Source organism: Peromyscus maniculatus, chromosome 7, assembly GCF_049852395.1.
Source record: "Peromyscus maniculatus bairdii isolate BWxNUB_F1_BW_parent chromosome 7, HU_Pman_BW_mat_3.1, whole genome shotgun sequence".
Taxonomy (NCBI): Eukaryota; Metazoa; Chordata; class Mammalia; order Rodentia; family Cricetidae; genus Peromyscus; species Peromyscus maniculatus.
Genome location: NC_134858.1, coordinates 55,768,295 through 55,787,814, shown reverse-complemented (window position 1 = coordinate 55,787,814; position 19,520 = coordinate 55,768,295). Strand labels below are relative to the sequence as shown.

At 40.2% G+C, this 19,520-nt stretch overlaps 1 protein-coding gene across 1 annotated transcript in view; it reads right to left on the bottom strand.

Annotated features, from left to right (window-relative positions):
* Nptn (neuroplastin) overlaps positions 1-19,520 on the bottom strand; it is a 76,200-nt gene that overhangs the window by 16,585 nt on the left and 40,095 nt on the right. The window contains exons 2-4 of the mRNA XM_006971492.4: positions 16,700-17,047; positions 11,858-12,026; positions 7,664-7,758 (exon numbers count right to left, since the gene is read on the bottom strand). Coding sequence (XP_006971554.1) covers positions 7,664-7,758; positions 11,858-12,026; positions 16,700-17,047 — 612 coding nt within the window. The remainder of the gene's footprint in view (positions 1-7,663; positions 7,759-11,857; positions 12,027-16,699; positions 17,048-19,520) is intronic.

Below are 19,520 nucleotides of genomic sequence, written 5' to 3'. Positions count from 1 at the left end.
GACCCACTGTGCCACCTCTACCACCCAACTCCATACTCAAACTTTCCACATCCTCCTCCAGGGTTTAACCTGTAAGTATAGTCTTCACCCCTCATCAAGGAAATCTCTCTTTGCAACAGACAGAGACCACTACAGAAAACCACAACCAATCAAAATGCAGAGTTATGGAACCCAGTCCCAAAGGCTACATCTCCAAAACACTCCCACACCTAAGGCTCAGGGAACATAGCAGAAGAGGAGGCAGAAAGATTCTATGAGCCAGAGGATCAGGGAATTTGCTATGAGATTGTGTCTCCTAGTAACATCAGAAGCTGTAACTGTAAAGTCTTACCAGCATGACCGCCCAAACTTAAGCTGAACAAGGACAACACCAAAGAATATGCCAAACTGGATGGGGGGAAAAGCCCACAAAACCTCAACTCTACACAAAGAACCGCAGGCACTGAGTAAAGCTGGGAGATGGAAAGGTGGTTCTCCCCAGAGAAAAGCACACTAATTGTCCGTTTAGCACTGGACAACCCTGAAAACACACATACAAGTAACAACATATGGACTCAACCAGTTATTTTTAGGAATATATATGTATATACAAATACACACATATATGCAATAACAATTACTGAAAAAAAAAGAGACCATAAATCTGAAAGAGAGTAGGGAGGGTTATATGGAAGAACTTGAAGGGAGGAAAGAAAAGGAAGAAATGCAATTAAATTACAATCTAAAAAAATATATACGCATTCCAAGGCAAGGAAAGTTCTATAGATATGTTCAACCAAAACACTTCCAGAGAGACAAGACACACAAGGAGTAGAAAAACTACAATGTTCCCCAGCTGTGTTTTACTGACTGGACACACTTCTTTAGTACCTACGCAAGCCCAAGGCATGTCTTACAGAAGTCAAGCAAGGCCTTTCTGTTTAGTTGTATTTTAGCACCATTGTGAAAAAAATCAGGGTATAGGTGTTAAGTATCTTGAGGGGAAAACACTACAGGAGAGGGAAAAGCAAAGGCCTGAGGCAGGCATGTACTTGTTTCATTAAGAGTTTACAATTTTCAGTAAATAAGAACATGTATGACCAATCAGAAGGGTACTCAACATCCAGACAAGAAAGGTGAGAGTCACATGATGGTAGTAGCAGAAGTGAGGTGAGGTAGGGGACTCTGTTACAGTGTATATGCTGAGTTGATATATTTGTTAATAACTGGATATGGGACATCAGAAAAAAAGGCTTCAGATATGACTCAAAGATCTCTGCCTTGAGTAGATCCAAAAACAACTGCCAGTTACTACGGTAAGGAAGACCATAGGAGGAAACTTGTTTGTTGTTGAGGAAGAGAGCAACCGTGATGATGAAAACCAGGAGCTCAAGATTAAAATTTGTTAAAGATGGATATATATATATATATCTCCATCCATTCAGGTTGAGTTATCGGTAGGATCTTCGGGTGCTTATGGGAATGGTCTAAGACAGACAAATATGAGGAGACAGGATTTTTTTTCTCTCTCACTTTTACTCCTCTTTGACTTGGTCTCCACTCTGGACTATTATTGCTTGATGCTCTTAGATATGTAAATCCAGTGATTTTGCTGTGGTTTGAATATGAAATATTCCCTGTGTTTTTCATGTTTTGAATGCTCAATCCCCAGCTTGTGACACTGTTTTGAAAGCTACAGAGCCTTTTAGGACACACTGCTGGAGGAAATAGATAACCAGGGGTAGGGCTTACCCACCCATGGTTCTAGCCTATATACTGCTTCCTATCTGCCACAATGTGAACAAGCCAACACCTCAAGCTTGCAAAACCACAAATGGAACTATCCCACCCTGACTTCCCTGCCATGATGCACTGAAATTCCTCTGAAAATATGAGCAAAATAAACCGTTCCTCCCCTACATTGTTTCTGCCTGGTATTTTGGCAGAAATACAGGGATAACTAATACTAATACAGGAACTCATTTCTAAAGTACATATCAAAACCACTAGAACAGTGGTTCTCAACCTTCCTAATGCTGTCACCCTTTAGTACAATTCCTCATGTTGTGGTGACCTCCAACCATAAAATTATTTTCATTACTATTTCATAAATGTAATTCTGCTGCTAGTATGAATCACTAATACAGAAGACTAAAAGTTGATTTGATATATAGCTCCACAGCCTCATCAAATATCGATTCTGAAAGGCCTCAAACTTAAGTGGTCCCAACAGAGAGAAGGATAAAAATGGTCTTCACTCCTGCCGTGATGTTTTAAAAAAGGACAGTACCACTTTCTGTTTCCTTCACCTAGTAATGAGAGCATTCTATAGAGGTTTCTATTTACATATGGGAACATGACCTTAAAGGCTATTACTGGCTTAGTTAATCCCAACTGTGCTTTACTGGTCATGTTTACAGATATAAGCCTACTAAAAAAGACTGTTCAATGGTTAGACCAATTGCTGCTTTCTCATCTTTTCAAAGACTACTGCATAAAAATGCATTCCAAAGAATAAGGCCCTGGTTATTCACCCTTTAGATGGTAGAAGCATCACTACTACATTAAGAACAGAGAAAGTCAATCCAAGCTAAACCATTCTATCCCTGAAGGCAATGACTATAATAACGATCACTTAAACCTTGGATCAATACACAGACCTATCACTTTATCATTTATAGTAGCAGCTCAATCACCCAGCCTGTTTCAGCTTCACCTGCTGGGCAGAACAGTACATCCACAGCAAGACACCCAGGTACTCTGTGAGAGTTACCAGTAAGAACCTATTCAGGCCCAACCAAATTCTCAGATGTTGCCATTCAAGAGATGAAACCCATTTCCCTTCTGCTGAATTGGGACTGGATTTAATGACTCCCTTCTAACAAAATAAAAAAAGGGTAAGTAAAGGTAGACAGTTCTATAAACTACTTACAAAAAGCACTGTGTTTCCCTGGGTTGCTCTCTGAGGGTGGGGGCATTGGTGCCATCATAGGGAACAGTCACTTGTAGAGGCCCTCAGAAGGAGGACCAGTGAAAACAAATATGAGTGAGCCATTCCGAGAAGAGATCCTTAAGTCTCATTTAGTCAGGCTTCAAGTAATTCCAGAACAAGGAACAGATTGCAACTACACTGAATGACAAAGCATATATTACCCCATACAATACATACATGAACTGGAAAAATCAAGTTTGGAAGTTATTTGATGTCTCCAATTAAGCTGCTAGTAAAAGGCAAAGCTAGAATCTAACTCATGATTTATTCCAGAGACCATGCATTTTGTACTGTACTGAGGGGAAAACCAGAACAGCTTACACAAAAAATTACAATATATTATATGATTAAGTGAAAACTGCAAAACCAATTTCTCACATTATTATTGCTTGTATATATGCTGGAATAATCAGACTATAAAGTGAGACTGATGAACTTCTCAGAGTTGAACTATGCCACATAATATAAAAAGCAAAGTTGTGAATTTGGAAATCAAAGATACTAGATACTACCAAGCCTCTATCAGTTTATTAACTAAGCAACCTAACACTCGTCATTTAAAATCTTTTGGGTTTCAGTGTTTCCTCCTGTAAAATGGGACCAATAGCTACACATTATTTCTTAGAAGCCTTGAAAAGATTAAATCACATCTCTACACAAACCTAACAAAAGGTGAGAACTCAGTCAGAAATAAATACTAAAAGTAGGCATAATGATACATGCCTGTAATTCCAGAACTTGACAGGCAGCTGCAAAAGGACTATACCACATTTGAGGCCAGCCAAGTCTACACAGTAAAGATCCAAGTCACTAAGGTATATAGTGAGACCCTGTCTCCAAAAACAGAAAACAAAAATCAACAGGATCAGAATTAATTTCCTTCAGGATTAAACTCTCCCCTGTGTCCAACTGAGGATTCCACAGACTTAAAACCATCAAGGAACTTGAAAGGTTACTTTCTTAATTTTACTTCATCTAACACTAGAGTAAACTGGGGCCCAGAGGTGAAAAGTGGCCTGGTCAAGCTTATGGTGAGTGTAAAGACAGGACAGGATTAAAATCCATTTTCTCTAAGTCTTGGTCACAGGCCTTTCAACCATCCCGTGCTGAACACAGCAGCACAGCCTGTGCTCCGAAGCACAGGCTCTTCTGGTGCTCGAGTGCCCGGGTGAAATCTGGCTCCACAAGTTAACTCAGCCACAATGGACCAACGGTTTAATCCCACAAAAAAAACCCTATTTCTCACCTGGCTAGTGGATATAATAATATTTACTCCATACATTTGTGAAGACTCAAGGAGAGGAGAGAAACACTCATTACTGTATGCCTGGCATACAGTAAGTATATAATGTTAGCTATTCTTATTATGAAAGGTCAACAGCATCCTGAGAGTAGATCAGGAATAGTTATATTTGAGCTGAAGATGATGCTCATTTACTCCCCAGCGATACTATGATTATGCTTTCAAAGAGTGCTCATGTAGACACAACTTGGGAGTCAAAACCAGCTTTTACACCAGTTGCCTCCTGAATGAAAGACCATAAAAACACTGCTTTTGTTCAAGATAATATACAGATCTGAGATATTGTTATTCCTTTCAATAATGACACTCAACATCACCACACAGTATCTTGTCCAGCTGGCAGCAGGGCACGTTCTTCCAGAAATCCTGGGATTTCATCCTCAAAAAATATTCACATGTAAAGAAAGCTAAGTAGGGAGGATAGAAGAACAACATCAGTTTAGAAAAGGAAGGTAGATAAAAAAAGAGAAAGGGGCAAAGGATTGAGGAACTATATGAAGAAAAAAACTGAACATATATTCTTCAATGAATCCTCTATCTGTACAGTCCCTGGAAGCCACAATCTCTTTAGTCAAGAAGCTGGAGAAATGTGCTTCCTTTGAACGAGCTTGGCAGATCCCAGGGAAGACAGACTCAGGACATTATCACAACTCTTTCTCCTCTCCTGGCCAGTCTTGTTCCTTCTTCCATCCCTACAGTTGCTCAAGTGGTTTGTCAAATACCTAAGCTATGTGGTGGGATTCTGAGGCAGGAGGATCAAAAGGCCAATTTAGGCTATAGATCCTACAAGAGGATGGGGAAAATATTACTTTTGGAGGATGCACATGTGTGTGTATCTGAGTGTTTGTGTGTGGGTGATCTAGGTATGAATATAGGTCCACATGAGCATGTATAGAGGGGTCAGAGGTCAACACTGGGTATTGTCTTTTGTAACTCTTCACCTTACTTTTTGAGGCAGGGTTTGTCTCACAGCTATAAAATGGCAACTGTTTCTAACCCTACCCAAGAAGCTCTGATGAAAATACAGTATACTTGACAGTGGTTTAGAATTAAAGCATACCCCCCTCTAAACTTAAGTCAGAACTGGACGTTAGCTTAGAATATGATCCTGGGTTTATTCAAAGCTTTTTGAACTTAGAAAAATCTCAACATTCCTAATCTTTACCAGACTAAACTATCAACAATCATAAAGACACAACATATTACACACTGTTTTCTATCCACAAGTTAAGAAGGAGAATACAAAAACTTTAAAAACTCCTTAGGAATTCTGATTGGCTGTTGATGGATTAGTGTATTACATAACATTAACAGTGAAGTCAACAACTTGAACATGATAGCAAATGAAATAACATGAAGATACACGCCCAAGAGTGTGCTTACAAGTGGAGGCTAGAAGTCAATGTTGTTGTCTTCCTCAACTACCTTCCACATTATTTTCGAGATGGGATCAAAGCCCAGGGACCCTCCTGTATCTGCCTGCACAGAGCTGGGATTGCAGAGTCATGCCATTTTTCATGTGAGTTCTGGAGAGTCAAACTCAGATCCTTATGTTTGTAATAGCAAGCACTTTATTGAGCTACTCCCCAAACTTATAAGTTGTAACTTCTGTCTCAAAACACTAAGCCAGCAGCCCTCTGTGTTCTGCCCTTCCTCACTACTGCTTCATATCTGCTACAGAAATGTGAAGAAGGATACCTCTGGGACGGCTGAACCCCACCTCAAAATAACAGAAGAAAACTAACAAAAAACAAGATTTATTGACTTCTGTGCGGTTGTTGGGTGCGTTGGGGATACAGTGAGCATGTGGAGGTTAGAGAAGAACTGTGGGGCTGGTGCTCTCTTTATAACTTCATGTGAGTTCTGAGGACTGAACCAGGTCACCAGCCTAGCACAGCAAGCAATTTTACCTACTCAGCCATCTCACCAGTTCTGAATCCTACATCTAAGCTGGCTCAACAAAGAGGAAAAAAATTTTTTTTCATTCTTGAAATGATGCTTATAAATTATTATTGCCAAATCCATAAAGAAGTAGTTGTTCAGTATTTGCAATTGTGTGTGACTGTCCCAAAGACATGAGGAAGACCACCAGCTAAATACACCTATCCTGTACCACAGCTCTTAGGACTTTGTACCAAAGTTCAGCAGGAATGATGCAGGGCTTCAACTACAAGGTCAAAGTCTCCCCACACAATTCAGCACACTTGCAGTTGGGAAGGTCCATTACTGGCATAGAGAAAATGTTTTCCCACACCTTCCATCCTCATGTGAACAAATGTGACATTCTCTAAAAGAAGAAAGGACTCAAGCAACAAGGCCTGGCCTGTTGGGACTGCTGTAACCACTGTAATTCCACAAGTCAGAATTTAATCTGACAGTGCCTTTATCAGCTCATCAGTCAGGACTGCATCACCACGACACTACTTTCCCTTCATATTCAGTGGATGCTGAACACAGCTAAACTCTTTCTTCGATCTGCATTTTTAATCTTCCAAATGTTTTAAGGAAGAGCTAAGTATCTGTTTAGGCCTTTCTTTTTCCCAAATCTGTCCTTCCAGCACAAGTTTGTCTTTCTATAGTCCCTCCTCAACAAAATAAAATAAATTAAAACCTTGTTTCCTTAAAAAAAGAAAAAAACTTGTTTTTAAGTAGGACCTTAAACAATAGTTCTGCCTCTTCTTAGATATTGTCACAATGGGAAAAATACTATATTGAGGAGTCAAGACCTGGGCTCTAGGCTAGCTCTGACACAAACTCATTACAGGGCACAATGGTTTCACTTTTTGGGTCTTAGATTGTGAATAATGTATGAAAACAGAAATTAATGTTATTAGGTAGCTCCAATTTGTATAGTTCTGTTTGCCCATAAAACTTTCTGCTACAGCCTCATCTTTAAGATGCCACACACCCACAGGGTTTCCTTAAAAACAAATAGCTTTATATTAACCTTGCACAATGTACTTTCAACAAATGTGGCCAGGCCCACTGGAGACCTATGTAGTCACACCTATAAGATATGGTTTAAGAGCTTACACAATGTTGGGTTATAGAAGATGTTACTACTTAAAACATTTTGACATGTGAAACTAATTTCATATAGTAAGTCTACTATAATTAATGCTCCTACCAAATGTATCAAGTGTTACTGACATCCTTATTTTATAAATAAGGGAAAGGAAGCATAGAAAATAGGGACTTGCCAATATATAGTTAGTACATAAAGTTGGGATTTAAAAATAGGCAGCCAGGCTCCTAATCCTGTGGTCTTAGCCATAAATTACATTGCTTCTCAAAATAGAAATAAAAGGAATTTGAAGGCCAGGCATCCAGAACCAGGTAGTATCTCAGAAGGAACAAGAGGCTAACACTGAAGTCTTTGAAGGTTGTACCTTTCACTTCAATGGTGGCATTTGCTTTAGGAGCGCTGACAAAGTGATATACACAGTGGTATTCGCCTGAATCCTCAGCTCTTGGCTTATTGATCCTGCAGAGATAAGAAGAAAAATGAAATGAGGTAAGTGGGAATGGTCAAAATATAACAGAAGGCAAAGCAAATGGGTAACAAGATGGTACCATACTTTCCAAATCCTGCTCTTCATTGTAACTCACCTCTTCCTCATAAAAGCCTTCCTTTATGTATTCCCAAATATTAATGCCTTATTATCTGCTGGGTACCAGTAATAGAAATGGAATAGGCTTCTAGTCTTTAGCTATAGTTTATTGGGAGAAACAACTACAAAACAAGCAATCAAAAATGGAATGCTTCACCGGGCGGTGGTGGCGTACGCCTTTAATCCCAGCACTCAAGAGGCAGAGGCAGGCGGATCTCTGAGTTTGAGGCCAGGCTGGTCTACAAATCGAGTTCCAGGAAAGGCACAAAGCTACACAGAGAAACCGTGTCTCGAAAAACCAAAAAAGAATGCTTCATCAAGCACAATTTATATAGAAATACAGAAGAACCATCAATAAAAATTTGTTCTCCTGGAGGCTATAGACAAAGGGGTGGAGTGTTTCACAAGTCTTTATGAGCTTCTCTGAAGATCTGATTTAAGTAGCATGCCTTTCAGAAAGTCAACACACTAAGAGGTTCAAGCATAGTTTTCTTTTAAAAAGACAAACAACCGAACCTACCAAGAGAACATTTATCCACCAAGATCCAGCTTTTTTAAAAGAAAAAAAAAGGAAAAAAAAAAAAAACATGCTCTTTTCTAGCTCTGCTAGGCACTCTGCAGTATTTTAATATGCTGAACTTGTTTCCACCTCAAAATCTCCATACAATGCTCCTGCACTGCTCTTCCCATCCCCTGGCATACTTTTCTGTCAGGTCTGGGCTCACATCTCACTTCCACCTCATTTAAATGTCCTTCTCCTCCATTACTATCACACAGGTTCTTCCCAGCACTTACCACAAAGCATAATCATGTATTTATGATATTGCTTGATTGATATCCACAACAGAGCAAGTTTTATGTAGAACTGGTACACAGTTCTACGCTTAGCCCTCACCTTAAACTCATGCTATTTAATAGAAAACAATAAACAAGTGAATAAGCAAATACAGTCAGAGCAAACAACTGTGTGTGGACCCAGACCAAGTTAAGAAATTACTGTAAGAACCATGTGTGGCCAGGATATTAATTCCCTTCAAGTCTCACAGCTGATGCCAACCTCACACAGAACCAGAGACAGAGACAGAGACTAACTGCAGCAAACAAAAACAAAAAACTCAGCTACCCCCAGACTAGAGGATAAATGCTACTACAGGACTAGATCCATATTCTTAAAGGATAATCAAACCTCCTCTGCAGAAATTAATGTTTAATAAAAGCTCCTATTTGTAACTACTTACTGGTCCAATGAATTTACCCATCTTATTGTTCATTACAAAAAAAGAAACACAAGTTAAGAAACCACAGATACGAACTGACTCAGCATATCTATGTCGGCACAAATATTCTAAAAAGAGCAGTCAAGATGTCTTCTCAACTTGACACAAATAACCCACCTTGAATCTATGCTCTCAAAATACACACAAATCAGCTGTTCTTAAGTATTCTAGGAATGAGCAACAGCCATATCTTCAGGGTTTGGCTGACTCTAAGTTCCACAAAGAATAACTAGGAAAAAAAGACTCCCAAGCTCAAGGGTATGCCTTTGTGTTTACAATCTCCCAAAACCATTCCCTTGGACTAACTATTGGGAGGGAAATTGAAGCAAACAGACAATGTTCCCTACAGGGTAGGTAGGCAGAACAGTCTTCTGAAGCTGACTCAATGGCTGACTTCCTGAGTAGCCCAAGAATATCTAAGCTGTTATTCCATAACCCAGAGACTATCAAGTACATTGAAGCAGACAGGGGCAGAGGCAAAGAGACAGTTGATAAAGTCAAGCAGAAACTTTATTTACTTACAGCTGACAGCTCTGTGGGCAAGACAAAGCCCAGGGAAAGATTAGTGGATACCTGTTTCCTCAAAAGAGGTATGGAATAAATACCACCCAAGAGCTCCACCTGGTTAACACTTTCCAAACTATGAAAATTCAGTCAAGACTAAATTCTCAATTAGCATCAGAAGAAACCACAGTGGATGGAGACAGAGCAAGTTGCCACTAAGTGTATGGTACAGGTTGGGAGGAAAATACTTAAAAAACAATTCAAAGTAGATGTGAAATTGCACATTGGTACAAATATAATTTTTGACCATAAAGGCAGCCAAGACCTACTACTCTCTGAGCCTTAGTTTCCTCATCTGAAAACAGGATGAGGACCTACAAACTCATGTAGACCAATTAAAACGGGCCTGAAAATCTAAGTGGTGTGAAATACTGCAGAATGTCTTTGCTGCTAAGTCCACAGGCTTTCCTGGTCTCCCTTCAGCACTATTTCTTGATATTGTGTCATCCTGCCAAGCGGGATTAGCTGATCCTTTTCCAGATCTCTTTGCAAACAAACTTTTCTAAAAGATGGGTTGCCAAGTGTTCTCAGCACTCTAAAAGGCACCAAATCACTGGGGTTCCAGGTAACTAAGACCAGCAATATCCTTTACTCAGAGGGTATTTCTAGGCTATCAACCTCACCCCAGATCACTAAAGACCACTGTATCCACTGGTCCTGATTAGATTATGGTGATGTTAGTCCTAGAAGACAATTCATTAGGACACTTATTCATAGGAAAGATCCCTTGTCCCAAGAGTCAAGTTTCAAAGCTAACTTTACTTTGCTTCTGACTACTGAAGTAAGTCAAGAAGCCTGTATTCTAACTGTGACTCAACTGTTAACTAATATTAACTTCTTGAGCAAATAACTCCCTGTTGTTCTCAGTTTCTGTTTCTTAATTATCACAGTGAGAGGACCATCTATGGCTCTAAACATGACTGCCCACTAGAGTCATTTAGAAATCTCTAACAGATTCCTGGACCTTGCCTCAGATACACCAGACTAGACCATCTAACAGGGCCAAGGCTGAGTGCAGAGGTACATGCCTTTGATTGCAGGACTCAGAAGTACTAGGAGACAGAGGCAGGAGGACCTCTGTGAGTTGGGGGTCAGCCTGTACATAGAGAATACCAGGACAACCAGGACTACATAAAGAGACCCTGCCTCAAAAATGATTGATAGATAGATAGATAGATAGATAGATAGATAGATAGATAGATAGACAGACAAAATTAGCAGAGTTCAGTTCACTGAAATGAATGAGATCATACTAAATTATTTATAGAAATATTCTCAAATTTGTCTTTTCAACATGTACATGTAAAATTCCTAATGAGGCTAAGACACATAAGAAAGGCCTTTAGAGAAGCATGAAAACACACATTACTACAGAGGTAAAGGTCCAGATTAGAAACCAGTTCAACTCACTCTACAAAATATTTCACAATGTGTGTCTCTGTCTCTACCCCACCACACCCTTTTTTGTTGGGTTTTGTTTTGGGTTTTTTTGTTTGTTTGTTTGTTTTGAGACAGGGTCTCTCTACATAGTTCTGGCAGTCCTGAAATTCACTATGTAAATAAGGCTGACTCTAAACTCACAAATATCTGCATACCTCTGCCTCTCAAGTGCTAGAATCACATCCACCACATCCAATGTATCTCTCTCTCTTATTTTTTTTTTTTTTTTTTTTCTGAGACAGGGTTTCCACTGTGTAGTTTTGGTGCCTGTCCTGGATCTCACTCTGTAGACCAGGCTAGCCTCAAACTCACAGAGATCTACCTGGCTCTGCCTCCCGAGTGCTGCTGGGATTAAAGGCAGGCACCACCACTGCCCGGCCATATCTCTTTTTAAAAAACATTTATTTGTTTAGTGTACATACACATACATGCACACACAAGACAACTTGCGAGAGTTGGTTCTTCCTTCCACCATGTGCATTTCAGACTAAACTCAGGTTATCAGGCCTGGTGGCAAACACCCTTAATGGTTGAGCCATCTCACCAAGCTCCACAATGTTATCTTTTAAGTAGCATTTTCATACTCATAATTACATCACATAAATGTAAATTGCTAATGATTAAGGTTTATGAACAAGTAATCTTATCCATACTCTCTCCCTTGTTCCCAAAGAATGTTAGTCCCTCTCACCTGTATTCCATGTTGCTGGCATTCTTACGAGAGGCAGTGAGTTCTACCCCATTCTTTGTCCAGTAGCTGTGCATAAGGGTGTGAGAGCTGGAGGTGAGGTTACACTGTAGGGTAACAGGAAGGAGGCTGTCTCGAATAATGACCTCTTCACTGGTGACAATTCTTGGCTCTGTAATTAGAGTACACAATGACAGAGTGCCATAGCTTTCCATTGTTTGCAGCCCTGGCCTGAGAGTTGGATGGGGTAGGACGGGGAGACTAGAAAAAGAGGGCAGGCAGACAGGACTACATTAGGACTTTCACTTTACCACTTTGGAGGAAGTTAAAAAAGGAAAAACAATGATCGTAAGCAAATGACCACTAGCGCAGACAACAGCCTGAAGACCAGTTGGCCTAGACGTGAAAGAATGAGAGTATTACATGTGCTTGCACTGCCAACAATCCACTTACAGTTTTGAATACCACAATTTTATGAATTAAGAACCACCAGCCAATTCAGCATCTATAAGAAAATGGAGCTCTACCTTGCAGTTTGGAATGCAAAGGCAGTGTGTCATTTATGAAACAGACTCCTTATGGAGCCACTGGCCTTGGAACAGCAACATATAATACATGTATGATTGTTCCCACATTGGAATCTGTTTACCTAGAGCAAACCAACCATGGCCTTCATATAGAAAGGGTACTAGATTTAAAAGTAAACTTCCCATTGTAAGTCTCTGGCACTCTTTCAAATTCTGAGGGTAACTTCTTAAAGAACCACTGACTCTTTCTCCAGCCCATACTTATTCCCAAAACAACCTTCTCAGAATTGCACTTTAACACACACTCACTGCAAGACAATACAATTATATTGGAGTGTAATATGTCTTGGCATATGGGCTCCTTGAAACTTAGAACTATAAGCCCCTTAGACTTTACCCTTCTCTCCAATGGGCTGAGAAGTGAAATGACTTGTACAAGGCCCTAATTACTATCAGTGGCAAAAATGTCCCTATAAAATACATCTGACTGAGTTTCCTTATCCTGTCCCCCACTCCCAACACACGTCCTAGCCCCCAAAAACCTTCACCTTAACACAAGGTGAAGATTTTTTCTTTATGGTTCTATTCTGGTTAACTTAAGATAGCACTTTGTCTACAAAAATAACCTACAATTAGATAAATAGAACCCATTAAGCAGAAAATTGATAAATCACATCGAATCATTTCTGGAAGATTTATCTTGAAAAACTCTGAAATTTTCATTTTCATATTATAGTCAGGACTATGTTGCATGTGTGTTTTATCTTTTCCCAGGTTTAATTTTTTTTTTTCCCTATGTTGGATCAAACGTTTTCTTTCAGGTGAAGTCTCAACCAATCATCTTTCCCCATTCACAATAAGAGGTATTTGCCTCCTCCCCACGCCCCCTCTCAAACACCCATGGCTCATTTCCCACTTCCCTGTATCTGGCTACTTCTAGTATATATTTCCACAGTAGCTCACCTCGTCATTTTATAAAGAATGGTTCTAAGTCTGGAGGATAGAACTACCTCCCTCTTCTGAAACTGCTTCTTTTTCTAGTTCAGAGGAGGGAAGAGGATGGAGAAGTCACAAGATACTTGGAAAATGTAATGCCTTAATGACTTCCTAACCCATGTAACTTCTGCATTATACTAACTTATATTAGTATCTTGATTAATCTTATGATAAAGTAAATCTTGAAATTGCTTCAATTAACAAACTCATTCTAACTTATTTCCAATTCTGACAACAGGATAATGGTTATCTTCCATTCAGTACTGGTCCTATTCAGTAACACCAAACGGTCTCTATATACAAATAATGGAGGCATAGCAGCCACTAAGACAAAAGCAGATGCATGTAAACACGTTAGCGCAGTGGTGTCCCGTGGTTTCCAGACACACTGGACAGAAGCCAATTCCCTGGGCTTTAGTAAGTCTAGCAGAACAGCTGCAAATCCTGCAATGGAAGGCGCACATACACCATCAGCAGAAAGCATCACAATTCCAAGAAAAATTAAAACCAAGCAAAAACAGAAGAGAAAAGGATAGAACCAGTACTCCACAGAAGAGAAATTAAAAAAAAAAAAGTATCAAAAACAACATTAAACCCAAACACACTTTCAAGTTTTCACTGAATTTTTATTGTCCAATTTCATTTTCTGTCCCACTTGGGAATCATCTCCCAGTTCTTCCTCTCAGATGCACTGAGAAAAGGCGAACTCGGAGAACGAGGCCAAGAGTTTCCAGATGTTTATATACAAGGAGGCAAAGTAAATGCTACTCTTACCTGTGACGATGCAAATGGCCACTGCAGCTCAGGGAGATTAAGAAGGTGAGGAAAGCAATCTGGTAGACTTTCTGCCAAGAAATCTTAGAAGGCAAAAGAAAGTACTTTTTCCCTTAAATGTTAAGGATCCAGAAGAGAGTCAGCTGGGAGCAAGTTGATTAGCTTAAATATGATTCTATATCAGAGGAGGACTGTAGGTGGGGATGACCTGACTCCTATGATTACTGAGTTCCTTGGCTGCAGTACTCCATTTGTATTCTACACCAGGATGAAGGTGAGACATTTAGTTCTGTGGCCCAGTGCTACCCAGTGAAAAGTCCAAGCGAGATGAACATTTAGAATTCAAATATTTTTTACCTATCACTGACTCCTATTTAAAGCATTAGGTAGGACCCTTACCCTGGCCACCATGTATATGTAAAGAACATATTATGGCAAAGAAAGCCTAAAAACTGGACCCATTTCTCTTCTGGTTTACATTATTTAAAGACCTTTGGGAAAAGTACTGCTGGTATATCATTCTTAGAAGATTCCAACCTCCCTGTGGAGGCAATGTTTCTAGGGAGGCCTAAGATCACAAAACAATTCAATTAAAGTTAAACTTGTGTTAGCCAACCGAAGTGGATATCCAGGGAGAGACTAACTAGGCAGGCTGTGGCTCAAGTATATGCAGATACCCATAAGTTAATAAACTTATTTCTAAGTAAACTGGGGAAGTACTATGTGTTCTTAGGAACTGATGCATAGGTAACCCCAAAGCCCTATTTTTATACTCCCTAGACACGGTCTTTTTAGCTACAAGTTAAAGTTCTTGGAAGTAAAACTACCAAATGCCCAGTCTATGACTATAAACTTCTACAGACCTTTGTGGCCATTTGGATAATTCTGCTTTCTGTTTAAGGAAAGGAGCAAGGGGGCAGGAGAAGGAGGCATGCAAGGGGGAAAATTGTTTAAAAAAAAAGAAGAACAAGAAGAAAGAAAAATTGCTGGGTTAATAGTCCCCATTTTCACAGACAAGTTTTCTTTTCCCCTTCACAGAAGCAGGTTCTCTGATTCAGCAGTGGCAACTGCAACAGCCTCTCCTGTCTCCCTTTCACACCCTTCCCCCAGTTTTTCAAGTGGATACAAAACAGACACTAATTTGCTATTTTTCCATTATAAGTATAAAGATTCAGGGCCCCTCTCCTATTGCTGCATTGCCACCAAATTTCTCAATATATATATATATATACTTAAACTTCGTTCTCTCTAAATCAGTCAGTTCTTCATGCTAAAAATGGCTACAGGTCTCTCACTGAGCCATTCAAGATCATGTAACAGTATGAGGCCCCTCTATTAAACTGAGAATGCCCCTCAGTCATAAATAAGTCCAATGCAGGGCTAGAACCCTTCCTGGTGAGAGCACTGATTTTGTGGTGGGCTCTGTTTCCTACCATGCAGGTTTCAGAAAAAGAACTGGCCACCCAAACCTAATTAATGTGTACAACAAAGGACTCAAGAGGACTGGGGTTGGAATTTAACAGCTTTCTTTTTTGAAGACAAAGAAAGAGACAGTGTGAATGGTTTCCAAACTATCTTTGGGTTTATCATCCACCAGGATAAGAAACTTAGTGCAAACATCAGAGTCAAGCTGTCTGTGAACAGGGATCAAATGCAATTCCAACTTTAAAGACAGCACAATAGTTTTAAAAACAATATAATTTGCAGCTTCAGACCACTTAGCTCCTGATAGCAAGAATAAGGGAGAGAATCTCAGGCAGCTACTTTTAAGAAAACAGTCTCAGTAAGAACTGTGCTGTTGCATTGGAGGTCTGCTGTCAGAGAAGCACATGCCACTGCTTTAGAAAAGAAAAAGAGCTGGAGCTATGGAATATCCAAGCTTACATGCCACCCAACAAAACACACACCACCACGCTGCCCCATAGCAACATTCCCATCAACAGAACAGGATAACACCAAGTCACAGAGAGGGAAAAAGGCTGGGCAGACACAAACTTAAAACCAGAGGTGAAGGCAGCTAGCTATTCAGAAAACTTCCAACAGATAACAGGGGAAATAAAAGTAGTTAGAGTGGGGAGAGAAACAAAAATAGAAGGCACCAGAGAAGCAATCAGCAAAAGGATAGCAGGAAACCTACTACAAAATTGAGGAGGGAAAGAAACAGTTTCAACACTACCCTCATTCGACTGCCTGGCATTTGTACTTCTAAAAAAATTTTGCTTCCCCAGTTCTCCCTCCCCACCTCTTCCCAGCGCAGCTGACTTTGGACAGCCATGGATTTCCTCAAGTTCTTTGTTCCTGAGGAGAAAGACACAGAGAAGGGTTGGGGGATAAGGAAAGTAGAAAGGACGGCAAATTAAAAAAAAAAAAAAAAATTGCCACAAATGTTTTCATACACTACAACCAGAAGGGTCGTGGATTTGAAAAAACGAAGACAAGGGGTGGGGTTAGCGATCATACTGGGGTAGAGGGAACGGAAGCAGAAGGGAAGGGTCATTGGGCCACCTCTAAAGACTACAGTACTACTACTGTAGGGTGCTGGACTCACTCTGAAGGACGCTTATGGTGGCCTGGGCTCGAATCCATGTTATGGAAGGGTTTTGCCTCAAGTCATTCCTCTTGGGGTCGTTGCTGGCCCTGCACTCGTAAGTCCCAGAGTCCTCCAAGGTGAGCCGGGTTATTCTCAGCACACTCACGCCGTTTGACCCGTAGGCGGTGTTTACGGTGACACGGCGCTTCCGAGCACCGTCCCACAGCTGTCTGAAAGACTCTGCCCGGTTGACTTCTGCGTACCACCACTGGATCTCTGGCGTGGGGCTCCCGACCACGTCACAGTACAGCTCAAAGGCGTCCCCCGTGAGCTTAGTTTCTGACATGGGCGACTTGACAAACCCAGCTAGAGGGAGGGGGAGCAGGAATGCAGTGACAGGCCAACCAGAAAAAAAAAACAAAAGAATCAACAGGTGTTAATAATTTAAAGGAAAGAAAAGAAAAGAAAAAAAGCAAATGAGTTGCAGAGAACAAAAAAGGATTCATTTTTAAACTATAAAGAGACAGTAATAGCAATTCATACAAGCTTTTAGAAGAAGAACCACCCTGGGAAGCTTATGAAGCAAAGGCAGGCCAATTACAAGCTGGGGCAGCCCAGGTGCTGGCCAGGCAGAAGCAAGCCCACTGGAAAGCATTTTAGCAATGGGCCCAGCTGGTAGGAATGAGAAAGCCTTGGGTCTTGGAAAGAGCATCCTTCCAACAGCACAAAACCATTACCTTTCCAAACTCAGGCAAATGATGGAAGATAACAGGAAGTGGCAATGGGTTTTTATGCCAAGTCAGGATCTTTTTTGAATGGGTAAACATTTCATTAGAGATGCAGTATCTTTCCTAAGCCTCAACAAGAAGTATTAACTCATCTACTGGTACCTTCTCTTGTTATTCAGAGTCCAAATTTCAGCTGAAGGGCAGCAAAATTCTCACATGCAGGGTACTATTCTTAGTTTAGTCTTTTCCCATCTCCTAATCTTCCCTGGGCCCATAGCAAACAAACAGCCTAGCTGTCTATGCCAACCTATCTGAATACAGACAGACCCTCAGGAACAGAAAAATAAGGCACAGTCTGTACTTCACACCAAAGTGAGAACTATTGAGCTCAGCCCAGGAGCTGAACCAACACTAATAGCAACCCAATCAATGCCAGTGAAAAGAGGGACAATGCTCTTCATGATCCTATAAATTCTACTAGTAAAATCTCAACAGCCAGTCTTTGAAATAACTGTGGTTCTTGATAGGTTCTCTACAAGGGTATCTGGTTGCTGGCAGTCAATACAAAAAAGGATGAGAACTAAACTGTAAGGGTGAAGGTTATGCCTCAACTTGCATTTGAGGCACTGCTCAGAACTAAAGCCCATGCCTACTTATGTCTACCTGCCCATAACTTGTTGTCTATAAGGCAAGGTAGTAGTGGCAGAAAAGTTGGGTTTTTGTTTATTTAATTGAATGTTTTAATCATTATCATCACACAGTCTTATTTTAAATCCTGGAGTAGGGCCTATAGTGAGAAAGACACCACAATGCAACCATCCACTCACTCTTTCACTCCCCAAATTTATTCAAATTTCTACCAATTAGGCAACGCCCTAAAATGTAAGTCAAGAATTTAGAGAAGGACAGTCTGAGTAGCTTGGCTCATGAGCTAAGCATGCTCTTCTGCAGTGAACAGATTACCAGGTCAGAACTGCCAATACTAAGACTTAAGAACACTCCAGAGGACAGGGAGAACAAAAATGCAAATTTTTCTATAGTCTAGGTGCCAAGGATGTAATTAGTTACCTGAAATTGGAGGTTAGTAAGTAGAAATATTACTGTTTATAGCCACAGCAGTATCTGCCTGTGGAAACAAATCCCATTCTGTAGATCTATAAGGAGGTTGCTGACTGTCGCATTCAAGTGCAGTTCAAGATCTCTAAATTCATTCTGGCCTATCAACTAGCTTTCAGAGTGAATAGTAGAGAAATACAGTATTTAACAGGCTTATACTAAATGTTGTACTTTGAATATGGCTATTTGACACCTCCCCTTTGGATCTAGAATTTATTCCTTGTAAGAAACTATCTAGTACAAGCCCCAATAGGTCAAACAAATGTCAATCTCAGACACAGAAGTTGTTTAATAAACATAGAAAAGAGCCCCCAAAGGTCCTGTATAGAGCTGAGCTTGCTGCTAGATCTAAAGGGTCATGTCTCAGTCAGCTTCATAAACTGTTACCAATGTCAAAAAGTCAACGCCTACACATAGAAGGGGAGAGGTTCAGGAAGCTGGGTTTTACTATTAGTGTCATCACCAGTGAAAACTACCTATCAGTAAGTTCTTGAAATACTGTGAAGATTGTTTTAATCATAATCTTGACCACTTAATAGAAATCACATCTTACTCTGACACTGTCCATGAAGGTGGGGTTCTTATATCTCTCAGATGCTGTAATTATGTACTTGACAATATCATAGAAACTATTAGTGGACTTGCATATTTTCTACTTTCTTCTGAACAGCACAAAGCTATTAAACATAAACCTGTTTGTCAATCTGTTGACCAAGCTAATATAAAAAGGATGATCCAAATCAACACAATCCATGAAACTCCAGTGCAACCCCAAATCTCAATATTACACAATTCAAACATATTGAGAAAAGGATGTAAACATGATTCCCATTGCACAAAACAAAGCAAATTACTCAGGCTGGTCCTGCTACCCCAGGCAAGATTTCCTACCAAGAAGGAAAAAATGATAATCTAATTCAGTTCAAATGCCTACCTGTAGGTCAGGCTTAGACCAGGCTTGGTGGCACACATCCTTGATCTCAACACTCAGAAGG